The following is an 18,481-nucleotide window of genomic DNA, read 5'->3' on the forward strand; positions in this document are numbered from 1 at the left end:
TGTCATTTTTGTCATTTTTGTCATTTTTGTCATTTTTGTCATTTTTGTCATTTTTGTCATTTTTGTCATTTTTGTCATTTTTGTCATTTTTGTCATTTTTGTCATTTTTGTCATTTTTGTCATTTTTGTCATTTTTGTCATTTTTGTCATTTTTGTCATTTTTGTCATTTTTGTCATTTTTGTCATTTTTGTCATTTTTGTCATTTTTGTCATTTTTGTCATTTTTGTCATTTTTGTCATTTTTGTCATTTTTGTCATTTTTGTCATTTTTGTCATTTTTGTCATTTTTGTCATTTTTGTCATTTTTGTCATTTTTGTCATTTTTGTCATTTTTGTCATTTTTGTCATTTTTGTCATTTTTGTCATTTTTGTCATTTTTGTCATTTTTGTCATTTTTGTCATTTTTGTCATTTTTGTCATTTTTGTCATTTTTGTCATTTTTGTCATTTTTGTCATTTTTGTCATTTTTGTCATTTTTGTCATTTTTGTCATTTTTGTCATTTTTGTCATTTTTGTCATTTTTGTCATTTTTGTCATTTTTGTCATTTTTGTCATTTTTGTCATTTTTGTCATTTTTGTCATTTTTGTCATTTTTGTCATTTTTGTCATTTTTGTCATTTTTGTCATTTTTGTCATTTTTGTCATTTTTGTCATTTTTGTCATTTTTGTCATTTTTGTCATTTTTGTCATTTTTGTCATTTTTGTCATTTTTGTCATTTTTGTCATTTTTGTCATTTTTGTCATTTTTGTCATTTTTGTCATTTTTGTCATTTTTGTCATTTTTGTCATTTTTGTCATTTTTGTCATTTTTGTCATTTTTGTCATTTTTGTCATTTTTGTCATTTTTGTCATTTTTGTCATTTTTGTCATTTTTGTCATTTTTGTCATTTTTGTCATTTTTGTCATTTTTGTCATTTTTGTCATTTTTGTCATTTTTGTCATTTTTGTCATTTTTGTCATTTTTGTCATTTTTGTCATTTTTGTCATTTTTGTCATTTTTGTCATTTTTGTCATTTTTGTCATTTTTGTCATTTTTGTCATTTTTGTCATTTTTGTCATTTTTGTCATTTTTGTCATTTTTGTCATTTTTGTCATTTTTGTCATTTTTGTCATTTTTGTCATTTTTGTCATTTTTGTCATTTTTGTCATTTTTGTCATTTTTGTCATTTTTGTCATTTTTGTCATTTTTGTCATTTTTGTCATTTTTGTCATTTTTGTCATTTTTGTCATTTTTGTCATTTTTGTCATTTTTGTCATTTTTGTCATTTTTGTCATTTTTGTCATTTTTGTCATTTTTGTCATTTTTGTCATTTTTGTCATTTTTGTCATTTTTGTCATTTTTGTCATTTTTGTCATTTTTGTCATTTTTGTCATTTTTGTCATTTTTGTCATTTTTGTCATTTTTGTCATTTTTGTCATTTTTGTCATTTTTGTCATTTTTGTCATTTTTGTCATTTTTGTCATTTTTGTCATTTTTGTCATTTTTGTCATTTTTGTCATTTTTGTCATTTTTGTCATTTTTGTCATTTTTGTCATTTTTGTCATTTTTGTCATTTTTGTCATTTTTGTCATTTTTGTCATTTTTGTCATTTTTGTCATTTTTGTCATTTTTGTCATTTTTGTCATTTTTGTCATTTTTGTCATTTTTGTCATTTTTGTCATTTTTGTCATTTTTGTCATTTTTGTCATTTTTGTCATTTTTGTCATTTTTGTCATTTTTGTCATTTTTGTCATTTTTGTCATTTTTGTCATTTTTGTCATTTTTGTCATTTTTGTCATTTTTGTCATTTTTGTCATTTTTGTCATTTTTGTCATTTTTGTCATTTTTGTCATTTTTGTCATTTTTGTCATTTTTGTCATTTTTGTCATTTTTGTCATTTTTGTCATTTTTGTCATTTTTGTCATTTTTGTCATTTTTGTCATTTTTGTCATTTTTGTCATTTTTGTCATTTTTGTCATTTTTGTCATTTTTGTCATTTTTGTCATTTTTGTCATTTTTGTCATTTTTGTCATTTTTGTCATTTTTGTCATTTTTGTCATTTTTGTCATTTTTGTCATTTTTGTCATTTTTGTCATTTTTGTCATTTTTGTCATTTTTGTCATTTTTGTCATTTTTGTCATTTTTGTCATTTTTGTCATTTTTGTCATTTTTGTCATTTTTGTCATTTTTGTCATTTTTGTCATTTTTGTCATTTTTGTCATTTTTGTCATTTTTGTCATTTTTGTCATTTTTGTCATTTTTGTCATTTTTGTCATTTTTGTCATTTTTGTCATTTTTGTCATTTTTGTCATTTTTGTCATTTTTGTCATTTTTGTCATTTTTGTCATTTTTGTCATTTTTGTCATTTTTGTCATTTTTGTCATTTTTGTCATTTTTGTCATTTTTGTCATTTTTGTCATTTTTGTCATTTTTGTCATTTTTGTCATTTTTGTCATTTTTGTCATTTTTGTCATTTTTGTCATTTTTGTCATTTTTGTCATTTTTGTCATTTTTGTCATTTTTGTCATTTTTGTCATTTTTGTCATTTTTGTCATTTTTGTCATTTTTGTCATTTTTGTCATTTTTGTCATTTTTGTCATTTTTGTCATTTTTGTCATTTTTGTCATTTTTGTCATTTTTGTCATTTTTGTCATTTTTGTCATTTTTGTCATTTTTGTCATTTTTGTCATTTTTGTCATTTTTGTCATTTTTGTCATTTTTGTCATTTTTGTCATTTTTGTCATTTTTGTCATTTTTGTCATTTTTGTCATTTTTGTCATTTTTGTCATTTTTGTCATTTTTGTCATTTTTGTCATTTTTGTCATTTTTGTCATTTTTGTCATTTTTGTCATTTTTGTCATTTTTGTCATTTTTGTCATTTTTGTCATTTTTGTCATTTTTGTCATTTTTGTCATTTTTGTCATTTTTGTCATTTTTGTCATTTTTGTCATTTTTGTCATTTTTGTCATTTTTGTCATTTTTGTCATTTTTGTCATTTTTGTCATTTTTGTCATTTTTGTCATTTTTGTCATTTTTGTCATTTTTGTCATTTTTGTCATTTTTGTCATTTTTGTCATTTTTGTCATTTTTGTCATTTTTGTCATTTTTGTCATTTTTGTCATTTTTGTCATTTTTGTCATTTTTGTCATTTTTGTCATTTTTGTCATTTTTGTCATTTTTGTCATTTTTGTCATTTTTGTCATTTTTGTCATTTTTGTCATTTTTGTCATTTTTGTCATTTTTGTCATTTTTGTCATTTTTGTCATTTTTGTCATTTTTGTCATTTTTGTCATTTTTGTCATTTTTGTCATTTTTGTCATTTTTGTCATTTTTGTCATTTTTGTCATTTTTGTCATTTTTGTCATTTTTGTCATTTTTGTCATTTTTGTCATTTTTGTCATTTTTGTCATTTTTGTCATTTTTGTCATTTTTGTCATTTTTGTCATTTTTGTCATTTTTGTCATTTTTGTCATTTTTGTCATTTTTGTCATTTTTGTCATTTTTGTCATTTTTGTCATTTTTGTCATTTTTGTCATTTTTGTCATTTTTGTCATTTTTGTCATTTTTGTCATTTTTGTCATTTTTGTCATTTTTGTCATTTTTGTCATTTTTGTCATTTTTGTCATTTTTGTCATTTTTGTCATTTTTGTCATTTTTGTCATTTTTGTCATTTTTGTCATTTTTGTCATTTTTGTCATTTTTGTCATTTTTGTCATTTTTGTCATTTTTGTCATTTTTGTCATTTTTGTCATTTTTGTCATTTTTGTCATTTTTGTCATTTTTGTCATTTTTGTCATTTTTGTCATTTTTGTCATTTTTGTCATTTTTGTCATTTTTGTCATTTTTGTCATTTTTGTCATTTTTGTCATTTTTGTCATTTTTGTCATTTTTGTCATTTTTGTCATTTTTGTCATTTTTGTCATTTTTGTCATTTTTGTCATTTTTGTCATTTTTGTCATTTTTGTCATTTTTGTCATTTTTGTCATTTTTGTCATTTTTGTCATTTTTGTCATTTTTGTCATTTTTGTCATTTTTGTCATTTTTGTCATTTTTGTCATTTTTGTCATTTTTGTCATTTTTGTCATTTTTGTCATTTTTGTCATTTTTGTCATTTTTGTCATTTTTGTCATTTTTGTCATTTTTGTCATTTTTGTCATTTTTGTCATTTTTGTCATTTTTGTCATTTTTGTCATTTTTGTCATTTTTGTCATTTTTGTCATTTTTGTCATTTTTGTCATTTTTGTCATTTTTGTCATTTTTGTCATTTTTGTCATTTTTGTCATTTTTGTCATTTTTGTCATTTTTGTCATTTTTGTCATTTTTGTCATTTTTGTCATTTTTGTCATTTTTGTCATTTTTGTCATTTTTGTCATTTTTGTCATTTTTGTCATTTTTGTCATTTTTGTCATTTTTGTCATTTTTGTCAATTTTGTCATTTTTTTTTTTTTGTTATTTTTGTCATTTTTGTCATTTTTGTCATTTTTGTCATTTTTGTCATTTCTGTCATTTCTATCATTTTTGTCATTTTTGTCATTTTTGTCATTTTTGTCAGTTTTGTCATTTTTGTCATTTTTGTCATTTTTGTCATTTTTGTCATTTTTGTCATTTTTGTCATTTTTGTCATTTTTGTCATTTTTGTCATTTTTGTCATTTTTGTCATTTTTGTCATTTTTGTCATTTTTGTCATTTTTGTCATTTTTGTCATTTTTGTCATTTTTGTCATTTTTGTCATTTTTGTCATTTTTGTCATTTTTGTCATTTTTGTCATTTTTGTCATTTTTGTCATTTTTGTCATTTTTGTCATTTATGTAATTTTTGTGTTATTTTTGTGTCATTTTTGTATCGTTTTTGTGTCATCTTTGTGTAATTTTTGTGTTACTTTCGTGTTATTTTTGCGTTATTTTTGTTTATTTTTTGTGTCATTTTTGTGTAATTTTTGTGGCATTTTTGTGTCACTTTTGTGTCATTTTTGTGTCATTTTTGTGTAATCTTTGTGTAATTTTTGTGTAATTTTTGTATAATTTTTGTGTAATTTTTGAGTACTTTTTGTATAACTTATGTAATTTTTGTAATTTTTGTCATTTTTATCATTTTTGTCATTTTTGTCATTTTTGTCATTTTTGTCATTTTTGTCATTTTTGTCATTTTTGTCATTTTTGTCATTTTTGTCATTTTTGTCATTTTTGTCATTTTTGTCATTTTTGTCATTTTTGTCATTTTTGTCATTTTTGTCATTTTTGTCATTTTTGTCATTTTTGTCATTTTTGTCATTTTTGTCATTTTTGTCATTTTTGTCATTTTTGTCATTTTTGTCATTTTTGTCATTTTTGTCATTTTTGTCATTTTTGTCATTTTTGTCATTTTTGTCATTTTTGTCATTTTTGTCATTTTTGTCATTTTTGTCATTTTTGTCATTTTTGTCATTTTTGTCATTTTTGTCATTTTTGTCATTTTTGTCATTTTTGTCATTTTTGTCATTTTTGTCATTTTTGTCATTTTTGTCATTTTTGTCATTTTTGTCATTTTTGTCATATTTGTCATTTTTGTGATTTTTGTCATTTTTGTCATTTTTGTCATTTTTGTCATTTTTGTCATTTTTGTCATTTTTGTCGTTTTTGTCGATTTGTCATTTTTGTCATTTTTATCATTTTTGTCATTTTTGTCATTTTTTTCATTACTAAAATCAATTTTACTTTTTTAATTTTTTTTTTTGGTATTGTTGTTAAAATCAGTTAAAATTCCTTGAAAATAATCTTCTGCATTCTCTTAAAGAAACGAGTTATTTTTGTCTCACGACAAAATTTATTCACGTTTCAATTTTCCAAGACTGTGTGAGTTAGAAAAGCGAACTCAATAGCGATCTCTCGAACTGCACATTTCCTGTCAACGTCAGCCTTCCAGCTATTTTGCTCTGGTAGCAAAATCCTAAACAAACTTTCCCCTAATTTCATCAACAGCTAAACAAGTTGAAAGTTGTATCTTCCAGCAGCAGCAGGTCACCTCAAAGTTTGCGCTTGTCCCGGTTTGTATTTGCTCTCGCTTGTTTTCTTCCTGTGCTATTGCATCCTTGGTCATTTTATTTGCTTTTTGCGTCAGAGTCAGTTCCTGTTGGCTTTTTCAGTCTGGAACGAAAAAGACAGTCTGGGAAGGATTCGTGGGGAAATTCCCGGAGGAATGAAACTCATCAAAATTTTCCCCGATTTTGTGCAACAGCATGCACTTTTCCGGTTCCGGTATTTATTTGCCTAGACTGGTGTAGGTGGGGAGCGAAGAAAGGGGGGATGAATGGTTGAAAGAGTGAACGATTAGATTATTTTCTGGAAGGATGAATATGTCTGTGTTTCTTAGGAATTTTCGATGTTGGCTTTTTGGGACCCAACTATGAGCAAAGAACTCTCGGAGTTGAAATTTGGTATAACTTTTCTATTTGCTAAACAACAACCAAGTCTTACCTCGGCCCCTGGTTCACCTGGATCTCCTTTTTTGCCACGTTTGCCTCTTTTGCCGACGGGCCCTGGTGGACCTGGAGGACCTGTAATTGGAAAACAAAACACCAGAATTAGGAGCGTTTTTCTCGTAAATTGTTACACTTGTTGAACAATCGTTTTTCTAAAATTAGGAAATAGATAAATAAATTAACGCTTCCTCCTCGAGAGCGATTCCCCACAAAAATTGATTAAATTATCACCACCTCTAAATTCCCCATCCATTAGAAGCTTCTCGCTGCCAGTCTCATTTGTCGCCATTACAATCTTGCTTCAATCCATAAATTTACGTGCTGCTTCCCCACCGAGGAAAAATGTCGTCTTCAGAAAAGGCGGATTCCCCCTTCTCACTTTTTCGGTCGACATCGAGCGAATGAACATAATAATATATCGCTCTCTTCATAGTTTTCAAGTGTTGTCATTCGGTAGGGCCAAACGGTGGAATGCAAAGAGATAGAAACGTTTTTTTCTGTTTAAATTTTAATAAAGAATTTGGAAAACACTTAAATAAATCTTCCTGGGAGAAATTTGAAATTTTGGGACACTTTCGGATTTGATCAATTATCAAAATAAAAAAAATAACCCAACAACAAGCAACTAAACTACACAAATAGATTCAGAAAATTTGAACCCAGCCACTCGCCATTTCACTGCTTTGCTGCGCTTCGATCTGATCTGGTTCTGCCTTAGGCAGGAAGTGTGGTTTATTAAGAGTGAAAGCAACTTCATCCCCCCTAACCGAATTCGACGGGTTTGTACGCTAGAAATTTACAGCTCTTTTTTACCAGTTCCAAGTAAACTCTTCGAGTTCGGATTGGGACATCACGGACATGACAGATGCGAGAATCGAACATTCATCCTGTAAAACATTCGATTTAAAAGCTAAACGAAATTCGATGGTAGTAAATCAGAAACATTTGGAAAAAGATCGATCTTGAATTCCGAATCTGAATTCTGAATCTGAATTCTGAATCTGAATTCTGAATCTGAATTCTGAATCTGAATTCTGAATCTGAATTCTGAATCTGAATTCTGAATCTGAATTCTGAATCTGAATTCTGAATCTGAATTCTGAATCTGAATTCTGAATCTGAATTCTGAATCTGAATTCTGAATCTGAATTCTGAATCTGAATTCTGAATCTGAATTCTGAATCTGAATTCTGAATCTGAATTCTGAATCTGAATTCTGAATCGGAATTCTGAATCTGAATTCGGAATCTGAATTATGAATCTGAATTCTAAATCTGAATTTTGAATCTGAATTCTGAATCTGAATTCTGAATCTGAATTCTGAATCTGAATTCTGAATCTGAATTCTGAATCTGAATTCTGAATCTGAATTCTGAATCTGAATTCTGAATCTGAATTCTGAATCTGAATTCTGAATCTGAATTCTGAATCTGAATTCTGAATCTGAATTCTGAATCTGAATTCTGAATCTGAATTCTGAATCTGAATTCTGAATCTGAATTCTGAATCTGAATTCTGAATCTGAATTCTGAATCTGAATTCTGAATCTGAATTCTGAATCTGAATTCTGAATCTGAATTCTGAATCTGAATTCTGAATCTGAATTCTGAATCTGAATCTGAATTCTGAATCTGAATTCTGAATCTGAATTCTGAATCTGAATTCTGAATCTGAATTCTGAATCTGAATTCTGAATCTGAATTCTGAATCGGAATTCTGAATCTGAATTCGGAATCTGAATTCTGAATCTGAATTCTAAATCTGAATTTTGAATCTGAATTCTGAATCTGAATTCTGAATCTGAATTCTAAATCTGAATTCTGAATCTGAATTCTGAATCTGAATTCTGAATCTGAATTCTGAATCTGAATTCTGAATCTGAATTCTGAATCTGAATTCTGAATCTGAATTCTGAATCTGAATTCTGAATCTGAATTCTGAATCTGAATTCTGAATCTGAATTCTGAATCTGAATTCTGAATCTGAATTCTGAATCTGAATTCTGAATCTGAATTCTGAATCTGAATTCTGAATCTGAATTCTGAATCTGAATTCTGAATCTGAATTCTGAATCTGAATTCTGAATCTGAATTCTGAATCTGAATTCTGAATCTGAATTCTGAATCTGAATTCTGAATCTGAATTCTGAATCTGAATTCTGAATCTGAATTCTGAATCTGAATTCTGAATCTGAATTCTGAATCTGAATTCTGAATCTGAATTCTGAATCTGAATTCTGAATCTGAATTCTGAATCTGAATTCTGAATCTGAATTCTGAATCTGAATTCTGAATCTGAATTCTGAATCTGAATTCTGAATCTGAATTCTGAATCTGAATCTGAATTCTGTATCTGAATTCTGAATCTGAATTCTGAATCTGAATTCTGAATCTGAATTCTGAATCTGAATTCTGAATCTGAATTCTGAATCTGAATTCTGAATCTGAATTCTGAATCTGAATTCTGAATCTGAATTCTGAATCTGAATTCTGAATCTGAATTCTGAATCTGAATTCTGAATCTGAATTCTGAATCTGAATTCTGAATCTGAATTCTGAATCTGAATTCTGAATCTGAATTCTGAATCTGAATTCTGAATCTGAATTCTGAATCTGAATTCTGAATCTGAATTCTGAATCTGAATTCTGAATCTGAATTCTGAATCTGAATTCTGAATCTGAATTCTGAATCTGAATTCTGAATCTGAATTCTGAATCTGAATTCTGAATCTGAATTCTGAATCTGAATTCTGAATCTGAATTCTGAATCTGAATTCTGAATCTGAATTCTGAATCTGAATTCTGAATCTGAATTCTGAATCTGAATTCTGAATCTGAATTCTGAATCTGAATTCTGAATCTGAATTCTGAATCTGTATTCTTAAGCTGAGTTCTGAATCTGAACTATTTTTGGCGGTTTCCATCTTCCTCTTCTTTATTCTAAAATTCAAAAATTCAAAAGTGGTTAGTTATCACATTTTTCGAGACATGGAGTTGAATGAGTCAATTTTATATCGTTTTTTTCTCGGCTTTCTTGTGGATCAGTTCGACAGGTATACGAGCTAATTAATTATTCTCGGATCCAATTAGGCTCCCTGGCTGACACGATTGATGATGCCCGGTTATCAGCACCTACGATTAATCGGGCTGGAAATTTGAGAACAAGCGGGACCAAATCTTAGCGCAACTGCCAAAATCATCAGCATCGGAGCATCGGAAAAAGTATCAAATGACCAACTCCGGGAACCAGGGCCTGATATCACCGATCACCGCAAAATTTCGAAATAAAAGTCAATCATTTTTTCTCCGCTTCTTATGTTCCACAAAAATTCCCACTCATTTATCGAGGGCCATCACCAATATCATCATGGGCAAACGTCAGATCTCTCGACGTCGATGGCGTCCTAAAATGAAAAATATTATAATATGCCTATAGAGTAGATTTTTATGCAACCGGTCCGGCCAATCGCTTAATTAACAAAGTGTCAAGATAAAAATGATTGGAATTAGCCGGCTAGTTTCGAAGTTTTTTAACGGCTCAATCTCGGTTCGGTTGGGTGTTTGGATCAAGCTCAAACGAGAAGAGCGGAGACGTCCAGAGGGGAAGCCAGCCGAGGGATTGATTTTCGAGTAATAAAAAAACAAAATATGCTGCATGCAATAATCAACCTTTTGCCGAAGCTCATTTGATTGGTCGTAAAATGGACGCTTCACGGTACAGCGTGGGGCCGAAGTTTGGGGACTAGACTGAGTCGATTTGGGGTCATCTTTGAATTTCTCAAACCAGCTGAACAGCTAATAACTTTTTTGCCTAATAAGATACGAAGTTACAATCTTCGACAAAGTTGTTCAGCGGAAAATTTCCTTTGAAGAGTTCATAAATTGGCACAAAAACCATTAGCAGACTCGGTTGCACAGAAGAAAGAAAAATGATGTTGATTTTTCAGTACAAAATATTCAATTTTCCCATACAAACTTAAAAGTCCAAATTTACTCATGTAAACGTTACTTAAAAATTCTGCAAAGAATCATGGATGAGTTTTGGACCAAAACGAAGCTTTTGAGACCCCAGGGTTTGAGAAATTCAAAAATGACCCCAAATCGACTCAGTCTATTGGGGACCCGCTTTGCGATTTAGCTAAATTTTTGAAAAGTTTTTTCTAGTTGGAAACTAGAATTGAATATCATATAATTAGAAATTTTATTTGTAAATCGATTCTTTTCTCAGGGATAAAAATCGTTCAGTGAACAGAAAAAAGCTTCTTTGGTCATGGCGACCGTTAAAAATCTGCTCAAAAAGATCTAAAATTGAGACACATTTGGTTTCGAATGGCCACACTCAATTATGTCCCAAGAATTAGAAATTAAAGAAGCATGGCTTAATGAACCATTCTAACTGACAGTAAACAGTCAGTCAATGTTAACTGTTTTGGATTTTTTTTTGTTTTTGTTTCAGCTTTTACGCTATCTTCGAATGTTTTTACTCTAAATAAACGTATTATAAATGTTTATAATCCGATATCATTTGTGATCATAAACGTGTATCATTGAAAATTTCCGACAGTCAAGAAAAACTGTTATTTTTTTTTGTTTCGTTTGAATTTTTTTTAAATATTAATCGCAGCACGCTTTGGACTGCGCACTCATGACTGCGACATTTGTGCGAACTTGAACATTCATGCGACCTGCCAAATCAGTGTAAAATCTGTCGGAGTTCTACACGCTAACCGCCCTTCAGTCAACCTTTGTACGGATAACTACGACTGCAAAACATTGCACGAAATACAATTTTCAATGAAAGAGATAATATAATTCTTCATTTGAAACGGCCCATACGATTAAGTTTCAAGGAGCCAAACTCGTTTTCTTTGTTTTCACAATCGTTTTCTAAGCTTAGCACTTTTTTTAGAAGAAAAAAGAAGATAGAAAGAGAACTATGAAAATAAAATAGAATTATGGACGAAGATCGATAGCTTTTAGGAAAAGGTAGGTTCCAAACATGTAGTCCAAATCTAGAACAAATGTTTAGATACTGTTCCGTTGTAAGACAAATGTTTTAGCAATCGCTGAAATTGTCACCTGTGGTAGTAGGCGATGGTTTGTCGGTATCGCACGTGTTTTTTTTTGCTCCGTCGTGGTGAAAATTGAATTTTTGGAGTTTAAGTTGTTTGTAATGTGGCATGGAAATCACTTTGGTAATTGAGGTGGCCACTTAAAACCTATTCTCCTACTCTCTTGAAATGCCTAGTTTCGTATTGAAACTCCTAAATAATTCTAAAGGCCTTAGAAGGTTAAAAGTATTCAATTCTAAACTAAGAAGAACGTTTCAACAAACTTGCTTTGCATTGAATCATTTGCTGCATTTTACATTCTTTGAAAGTTCATTCTTAGGTTCCATCATTTCATGTCTTTACCCTATAAATTCCTGTTTCCTACTGAAATTCCTTTTAATGCTGTATGTTGTCATATGATACATAAAATGCTGACGAATAATATTTTTTCTTAAATCCGTTAACCCAAATCCCTACTCTGACTAAAGGCCTCATGTAGATTTTCATTAAATATTTCAATTTTTATTTGATTTTGATTGTCTTGAACATCATGAAATTTCATATATCGATAGATTAAATATAAAAACATTATTGTACAAATAAATCGATGCGATGCTAAGGAGTCGCAGCAAGCCATGCTCGAGAACGGACTTGTTTTTTCCGACGTCGCGTTTTCTCGTGTGTTTTTTCGCGTACAAAAAATTTCGTTTATTTGGAGTGTTTTTTTTCGTCCGAGTGAAAATTATTATAATTGTATTATTATTAAATAGAAATCATTACACAAACTGTTGAGAAAGGTGTTAAACAAGTGGCCGTATGTATTCAGAATCAGTGATCATCGACATATTCTTCAAACAACTTGTGTTTAATTTTTGGCTTCCGGAAGTTTGCTATGGACGAATGTGTGGAAATGTTAGTTTGTATTGCTGAAGTTATCATGGAAAAGTATCATTTCATGGAAAAGTATCAACTAAAAACTTAACAAGAATTTGTATCGAGAAAATATATTTATAATCACGTGAAATAATATAATAGAAAGAACGTTAAGATCATTACTTTACATTTTGGTGGTCAGCACTTGTTTTTTAATCTATCAAAGCAACCGAAGCCTGTAACGATGATATCAACTACTGGAAAAAAAGAAAATATCCCTTTCTGAAATGTTAGGCTTTGCATTCCTCTCTTGACTACAAATCTTCGGTTAATCATTATTGACGGTATCGCTGCCTTAAACAATATACCATTCAATAAAATCCTTCTCTTTCTATATAATCTGGATTTTGATCGATGCTCGGTTTAGAATGACCGCAGCAGTCACGTGAATACTTTGTTTTGGTTCCCCTAAAGTTCATTTGAACATGCACTGAGATTATTTTTCGGCAGTTTTATTTGAAAATATATCGCATTATTTGTGTTATTCGCGAGAAATATGTAGGTATACCATTTGAAAAGAATAATCTATCATCTGATGGTTCAACAAACTTCTCGACGAATTCGAGGCAGAAATCAATTTAAACTATGACAAAGGTTTCCCAGCATATATTTGTCGATTGTCCAGTATATGAAAGAAATATAGTGACCATCAATAATTTCTAAAGAGGAATTCGTAACATTTCGGGGAACGATGAGTATGCAGAAGAAGATCAAAATTATTGTTTTAAATTATGTAATCTGTTAGATGAAATTCGAAATGTTAACTATTCTTAAAAAGAACAATGAAAGCCAAGTTTGAAGCCCAATAGATAAATAAATATTTTCAAATCTTTTTGAATCTAGATCTCCCGAAAAATGTTAAATGTAGCAAATGTCAAAACTGAAATAATTCCGCTCTGCATTTAATTACCGTGCAACACCCAATAGAGTTGTTTTTGACATTTCTTACGCATACTTGCTGAGCGTGTACAGATGAGTCGGGACAATAAACCTCAAAAATTTTCGATACAAAAATGGGCAGCCGGTCGACAAACATGGTCATTTTTGAGTTTGATGTTCCAAAAACGGAAAGCTGTTGATGAAACAACCAGCACAATATCACGAACTCTACCAGCGGCAAATAGGACTATGGCCGCACATTACAGGTTTAATAAGTGCTCTTTCATTTCATTTCATTTCATTTATTTATTTTTAGTCATGTAACATAAGATCTTGGATCTTCTAACTCGCTACAATATGGTATTTTCACTTGAATAATAAATTTACTAACTAACAATGTTTCTGAAGGTTACCGTTTTCATGAACTATTTCATTTTTATGTTTACGTTTTTTTTAAAATTACTTATGCTATTGAGTTTTGCCAACAAACTCTCCCTGAATCCCTTTTTATTAAAAATATTTTTAATTTCCAAAGGTAATTGATTCCAATAAACGATACCTCTTACAATGAATGAATTACTATAGTAAGAAGAATTATGAGTTGGTATTATGAAACTATTAGTACGTGAACTTCGTAATGGAATGAGCATCGAGTATAAATAAGAAGGTTTTTTACTAATAATAATGCTGTGCATTACCGTACACGATCGATAACCAAAAAAGTTTTTGAAATCACATCCAAGAAGAAATTTTTGGAGATGTGTTACTCTAGAAAATCGTGAAAGTCTGAACACGTACCGTACGCAGGCATTCAATGCAACTTTAAGTCGATCTATAAAACTGATTTGAGCATTAGAAGTGATAAATCCACCATACATAAAGTGAGGGAGAACGAAAGTTTTAAATAGTTTGATCTTTGATTGTATATCTAAGTGCCTTGTGTTAATATTTAGCAGTTTCAATGATGCGTATATTTTTGAGCACTGATATCGGATGTGCATGCCCCAATTGAGGTTATTATCAAAAATAACACCTAGACTATTTAATCTGTCTAAAAACTCAAGTTTTTCATTATTTAGGAATAATTCGGGAGGTTCCAGCGTACTTTTAGGACGAGAAATAAATAAAGCTTGAGTTTTTGAAGAGTTTATTGGTAATCGATTCCTAGACGACCAACAATGAAGTTTGCATAAATCATTGTTTATTTTATGTGCGACTTCAAAAGCGTTATATTGACCGTAATTGCAAAAATAAAGTTGAACATCGTCAGCAAAAAGATGTGGGGTACAATATTCCAAAACGTTAGGTAGATCATTTATAAATAAAGAAAATAAAATAGGTCCTAACACGGAACCTTGTGGGACACCAGATTGAATATTCTCAAAGTTCGACATAGAACCATCGAAGAGTACGGCTTGCTTCCTTAGAATCAGATACGATTTGATTAGATTAGCAGCTGATGCATAAGTGCTCTTTGTGCTGCAAAAGTTTTAAAGCGCTTGGAGATTAGTATTTAACCTAAATTGTTACTCGGGCAAACTATTTATATCAAATCAGCAATACCCACTTGGACACTTGGAAGATGTTTGATAGATGTCAACTTGATTTGTCGTCGGTGGAAGTCGCTGGCGCCGATATTGATGAAAACTTCTATTTGGGGATTCAGCGATAAAAAAAATACTTGGATGGTTTTATGACGCTATTAAAAATAAAATTGATTATACGATTTAAATAAAGAAAACCTCTTGAAAAATAATATTTCTTATTCCCTATCAATTTATTTATATAATTATTCTATAGTTTTTTTCATCAGTGTATCTCGCGTGTTGCGTGCACTGTGAACGCTCCCAAAAAAAAATCGCACGAAATTCATTTCAGATTCATTCAATAATCGCTCGCTCGTTCGCTCCCGGTTTTGCTCGCAAGCCCTATTTTCCAGTCACTCGAGTTCTTTTTAATCCAACTTTGAACGCCAGCTCTTCTTAACAGGATTAAACTATACTTCAATTTCTTGTAAATTTCACCTTGAATAATTTCTCAAATCACTTGTATTTCAACGATGAAGAGAAAAAAACCCAAAAAATTCAACACAACCGCAACGAGAAAACAGATTAAATCGCGTCCGACACTGATATGCAATCATTTAGTTCCAAAACTGACATAAACATTATTTTGATGAAAAAAATATTTGGAGATGGATTAAATCAGGAATTCTATAATATTTATCTCTATGAATAAAAAGAAAATTATAGAAAACTTAGCTGCCTGCTTTCATTTTTCCACGAAGATTCTTCCGGGAAATCGACCGTATTGAAGGTAACAGGTTCCTGGCCCTGGACATCCAACTACAAGACTGCTCTTTCTTACAATAGCACTTTACATTTAATTTCATATCGAAAATGAAAATAACAATTTAGAACTTTGACACGAGATGAAAATTTTTGCACGTCCTTCCAATCCAACGCCTGCTTCCTTGCTTCAAAAGTATCGTACTTTAAAAAGGGACGTAGAATTAAATAGTTTCTGGTTAGATTTTTAGAACTTGAATGAAGCTTCAAAATGTAGTATTTTGTTTATGGATCCATTTGCTCCATTTTATCCTAGAAGTTCGCAATATTTAGGAAGAATAAAACTTGAAATTGCGATAACTTCTGAAGGACATCTAGTAGAGACTCAAGATCTAGTGAAAAAAATTACGTATTAAATTTATCAACCAATTTTATGACTATCATTATTATGTTGATTCAAAACTAACAATAGTCAAGTATGAAAAAAGCAAATTTTAAGTATATTTTAAACTAAAAGCGTTATAACTCTGCATTAAATAGACATAGAGCACTTATTATTTCGGCAAAGTTTTATATTTTGATAATATGTACAACTTTGAATAACAACTGTCTTCTGAAACATAAAAGTTAGTGTATGGGCGCAGATTCCGTTGTTAGTTTCCCACGAATTGGGTCTCAAACGGGGTTTATATGGAACGGGCAATTGATTTTTGATTTCAAAATTTGCATAAAAAACAGAAAAAGGAGTCATTGCATCAAGATGAAAATTCATACACGGGATTTATCCGGCACGGTCAATTGATTCACGATTTTCAAATTAAGTATCAGACGACAGATAAAGTGATCGTCCATATTATCTGTTCAATATTTTTGCAATCATTGCTGAACAATGCATCCGAACTTCCTCACGGTGCCTTTTTTTCGGAGCATTGAAAAGAAAAAACCGATATTTCTGAAATATTTCCACATTATAGAGGAGACTCTTTCCTATCCAACGTACTATTCAGGAAATCGATCGAGGGGCCTGGAACAAGTTTTTTTTTTGAAGATTTTTGAACAAAATACAAAAGCAATATTTTCTTGTTTTTGCTAAACACTTTTCCTAAGATCTTCAAATTTTACATTTATCCTTTCTTCTAGATGTGTTAAAATTACTACGAAAATAAATAATAACTTCAAAAAATTGGATGAAAATGATAAACAATCAAAAATGCTGACAAAAATCGCAAATTTTCTAGAATATTTGAAATTTCCCTATATAAATTACCTAGAATTATCCAAATTCTTTCACCCGTCATTGCCCCATTGATGGACCCCGGAGCGTGTTGGCTTTAATGGTGTTGTTTTTTTTTTACTTGTTTCTCTCCCATTCCTCGACTTTCACAGTTGGCTCCAAGCCTTCGCTGTGTCATGTCGTTTTGCGGGTTATCTTTCGATCGGATATCGAGTGGCCGGTTTGGGTTAGAAATTTTTCCTCTATTCAACTCCTTTCCCGACCTCAGAGCTGTTTGTCTCTGAATCTTTTTGACTCTTTAAGGCACTCATATTGGTTTAGCAATTAATTTGTCCTTCGTTTTTTTCTCTTTCTCCATCCCAAAGTCAATCACGCCAATTTGACGGTGTTTTGTTTTGTTTTCTAGTTTTTTTTCTCGTCTCTTATGTTTACACCAGACGGCGCAAGTGGACCCTCTCAATTTGGACACACGTTTTGTAGCTCCCGTTCGATTGAACCTGTCAAATTCTTTGCTCCAATCAATCTTCGAAAGCAAACAAGAGCAACAAAAACAACAACCGTTCCAGTGTTCGTTGAAAGTTTGTAGCCAAAGTTTTGGACGGGGGATGTTACAGAGAGGGTGTGTTACTGTTTCAGCATCAAAGACATTCTGCAATTGGCACTTACAATTGCCGCAGGGGAACCCAAGGATTGAATCAATGATCGTATCACAGACGACGACGATGATGAAATCGGAGAAACGCGAGAAGGTCGCTCGAAGGCACTTTCAAAACTGTATCATCGACTTCTCTATTTACGCAAAACAGATAGGAACACAAACAGAGGGAATCATCACACACTAGTCGAAATGGTAATCGATCCCTGGGCTAGTTTTGTATGTATGTATTTGATGCTCGATTTTGTACGTGTGAATTTCGGGTCTGAATCTGTGGAAAATTTCGAGAATCCTGTCGTCTGCCTGTGGGCCCGAAGTCATTGGCCAATCGCCGAGCAGACGAGCCTGTTTTTTGAAGAAAGATATCATCATTTTGTGGGAGCTTTCGACACTTCAACACTATCATTATTGGGGCGGGTTCAAAACTAAGGAAAGGAAGGAAGTGAAGATAACATCTCTGGGAGCTAGGCAAGGAGGGGCAGAAGTGTGAAACCGCAGACGTTTGCTCTTTTTCAGCACGTTCGGAAAGTTGGGCTCCCCAAACTTTGTAGTCGGCTCGGATGAAACACGATTCAGCTCATAAGATGTGCTGAGGTTGAGTTTTATGGAGCCATATGAATGGAGATTGTCAGTTTTCCAGATTCTCTGACGATTCCGGTTGGAGTTTCGTAGTTTTGATATCTTATTTCCGGAAAACGTTGACCTTCAACTCTATATTCGAGATGAAATTTAGTACAATAAATGAGAAAAAAATGACACGAAAATGACTGTAAACTGAGACAAAAATGTTACAAAAAAAACATTAAAGGGATCGAATGAGACAGAAATAACACCAAAATGACATAAAAATGACACAGAAAGACCCAAATTGGCCTCATAATGACAACAGTGATTTTGTGTTACTTTGGTGTCAATTATCAAATTGTCACAAAAATTTAAAAAAATAATAATCACCCCGAAAATGAAAATGAAAATAACAAAAATATAACAAAATGACACCAAATT

General features: G+C 31.0%; 1 protein-coding gene across 1 annotated transcript in view; it reads right to left on the reverse strand.

The window, feature by feature from the left end:
• The window catches only part of LOC129738287 (collagen alpha chain CG42342), a 287,063-nt gene that overhangs the window by 163,902 nt on the left and 104,680 nt on the right, over nucleotides 1–18,481 (reverse strand). Inside the window, exon 3 of the mRNA XM_055729471.1 lies at nucleotides 6,433–6,512. Within this exon, the coding sequence (XP_055585446.1) occupies nucleotides 6,433–6,512 (80 nt within the window). The remainder of the gene's footprint in view (nucleotides 1–6,432; nucleotides 6,513–18,481) is intronic.

The sequence above is a fragment of the Uranotaenia lowii genome, chromosome 1 (assembly GCF_029784155.1).
Source record: "Uranotaenia lowii strain MFRU-FL chromosome 1, ASM2978415v1, whole genome shotgun sequence".
NCBI classification, from domain to species: domain Eukaryota; kingdom Metazoa; phylum Arthropoda; class Insecta; order Diptera; family Culicidae; genus Uranotaenia; species Uranotaenia lowii.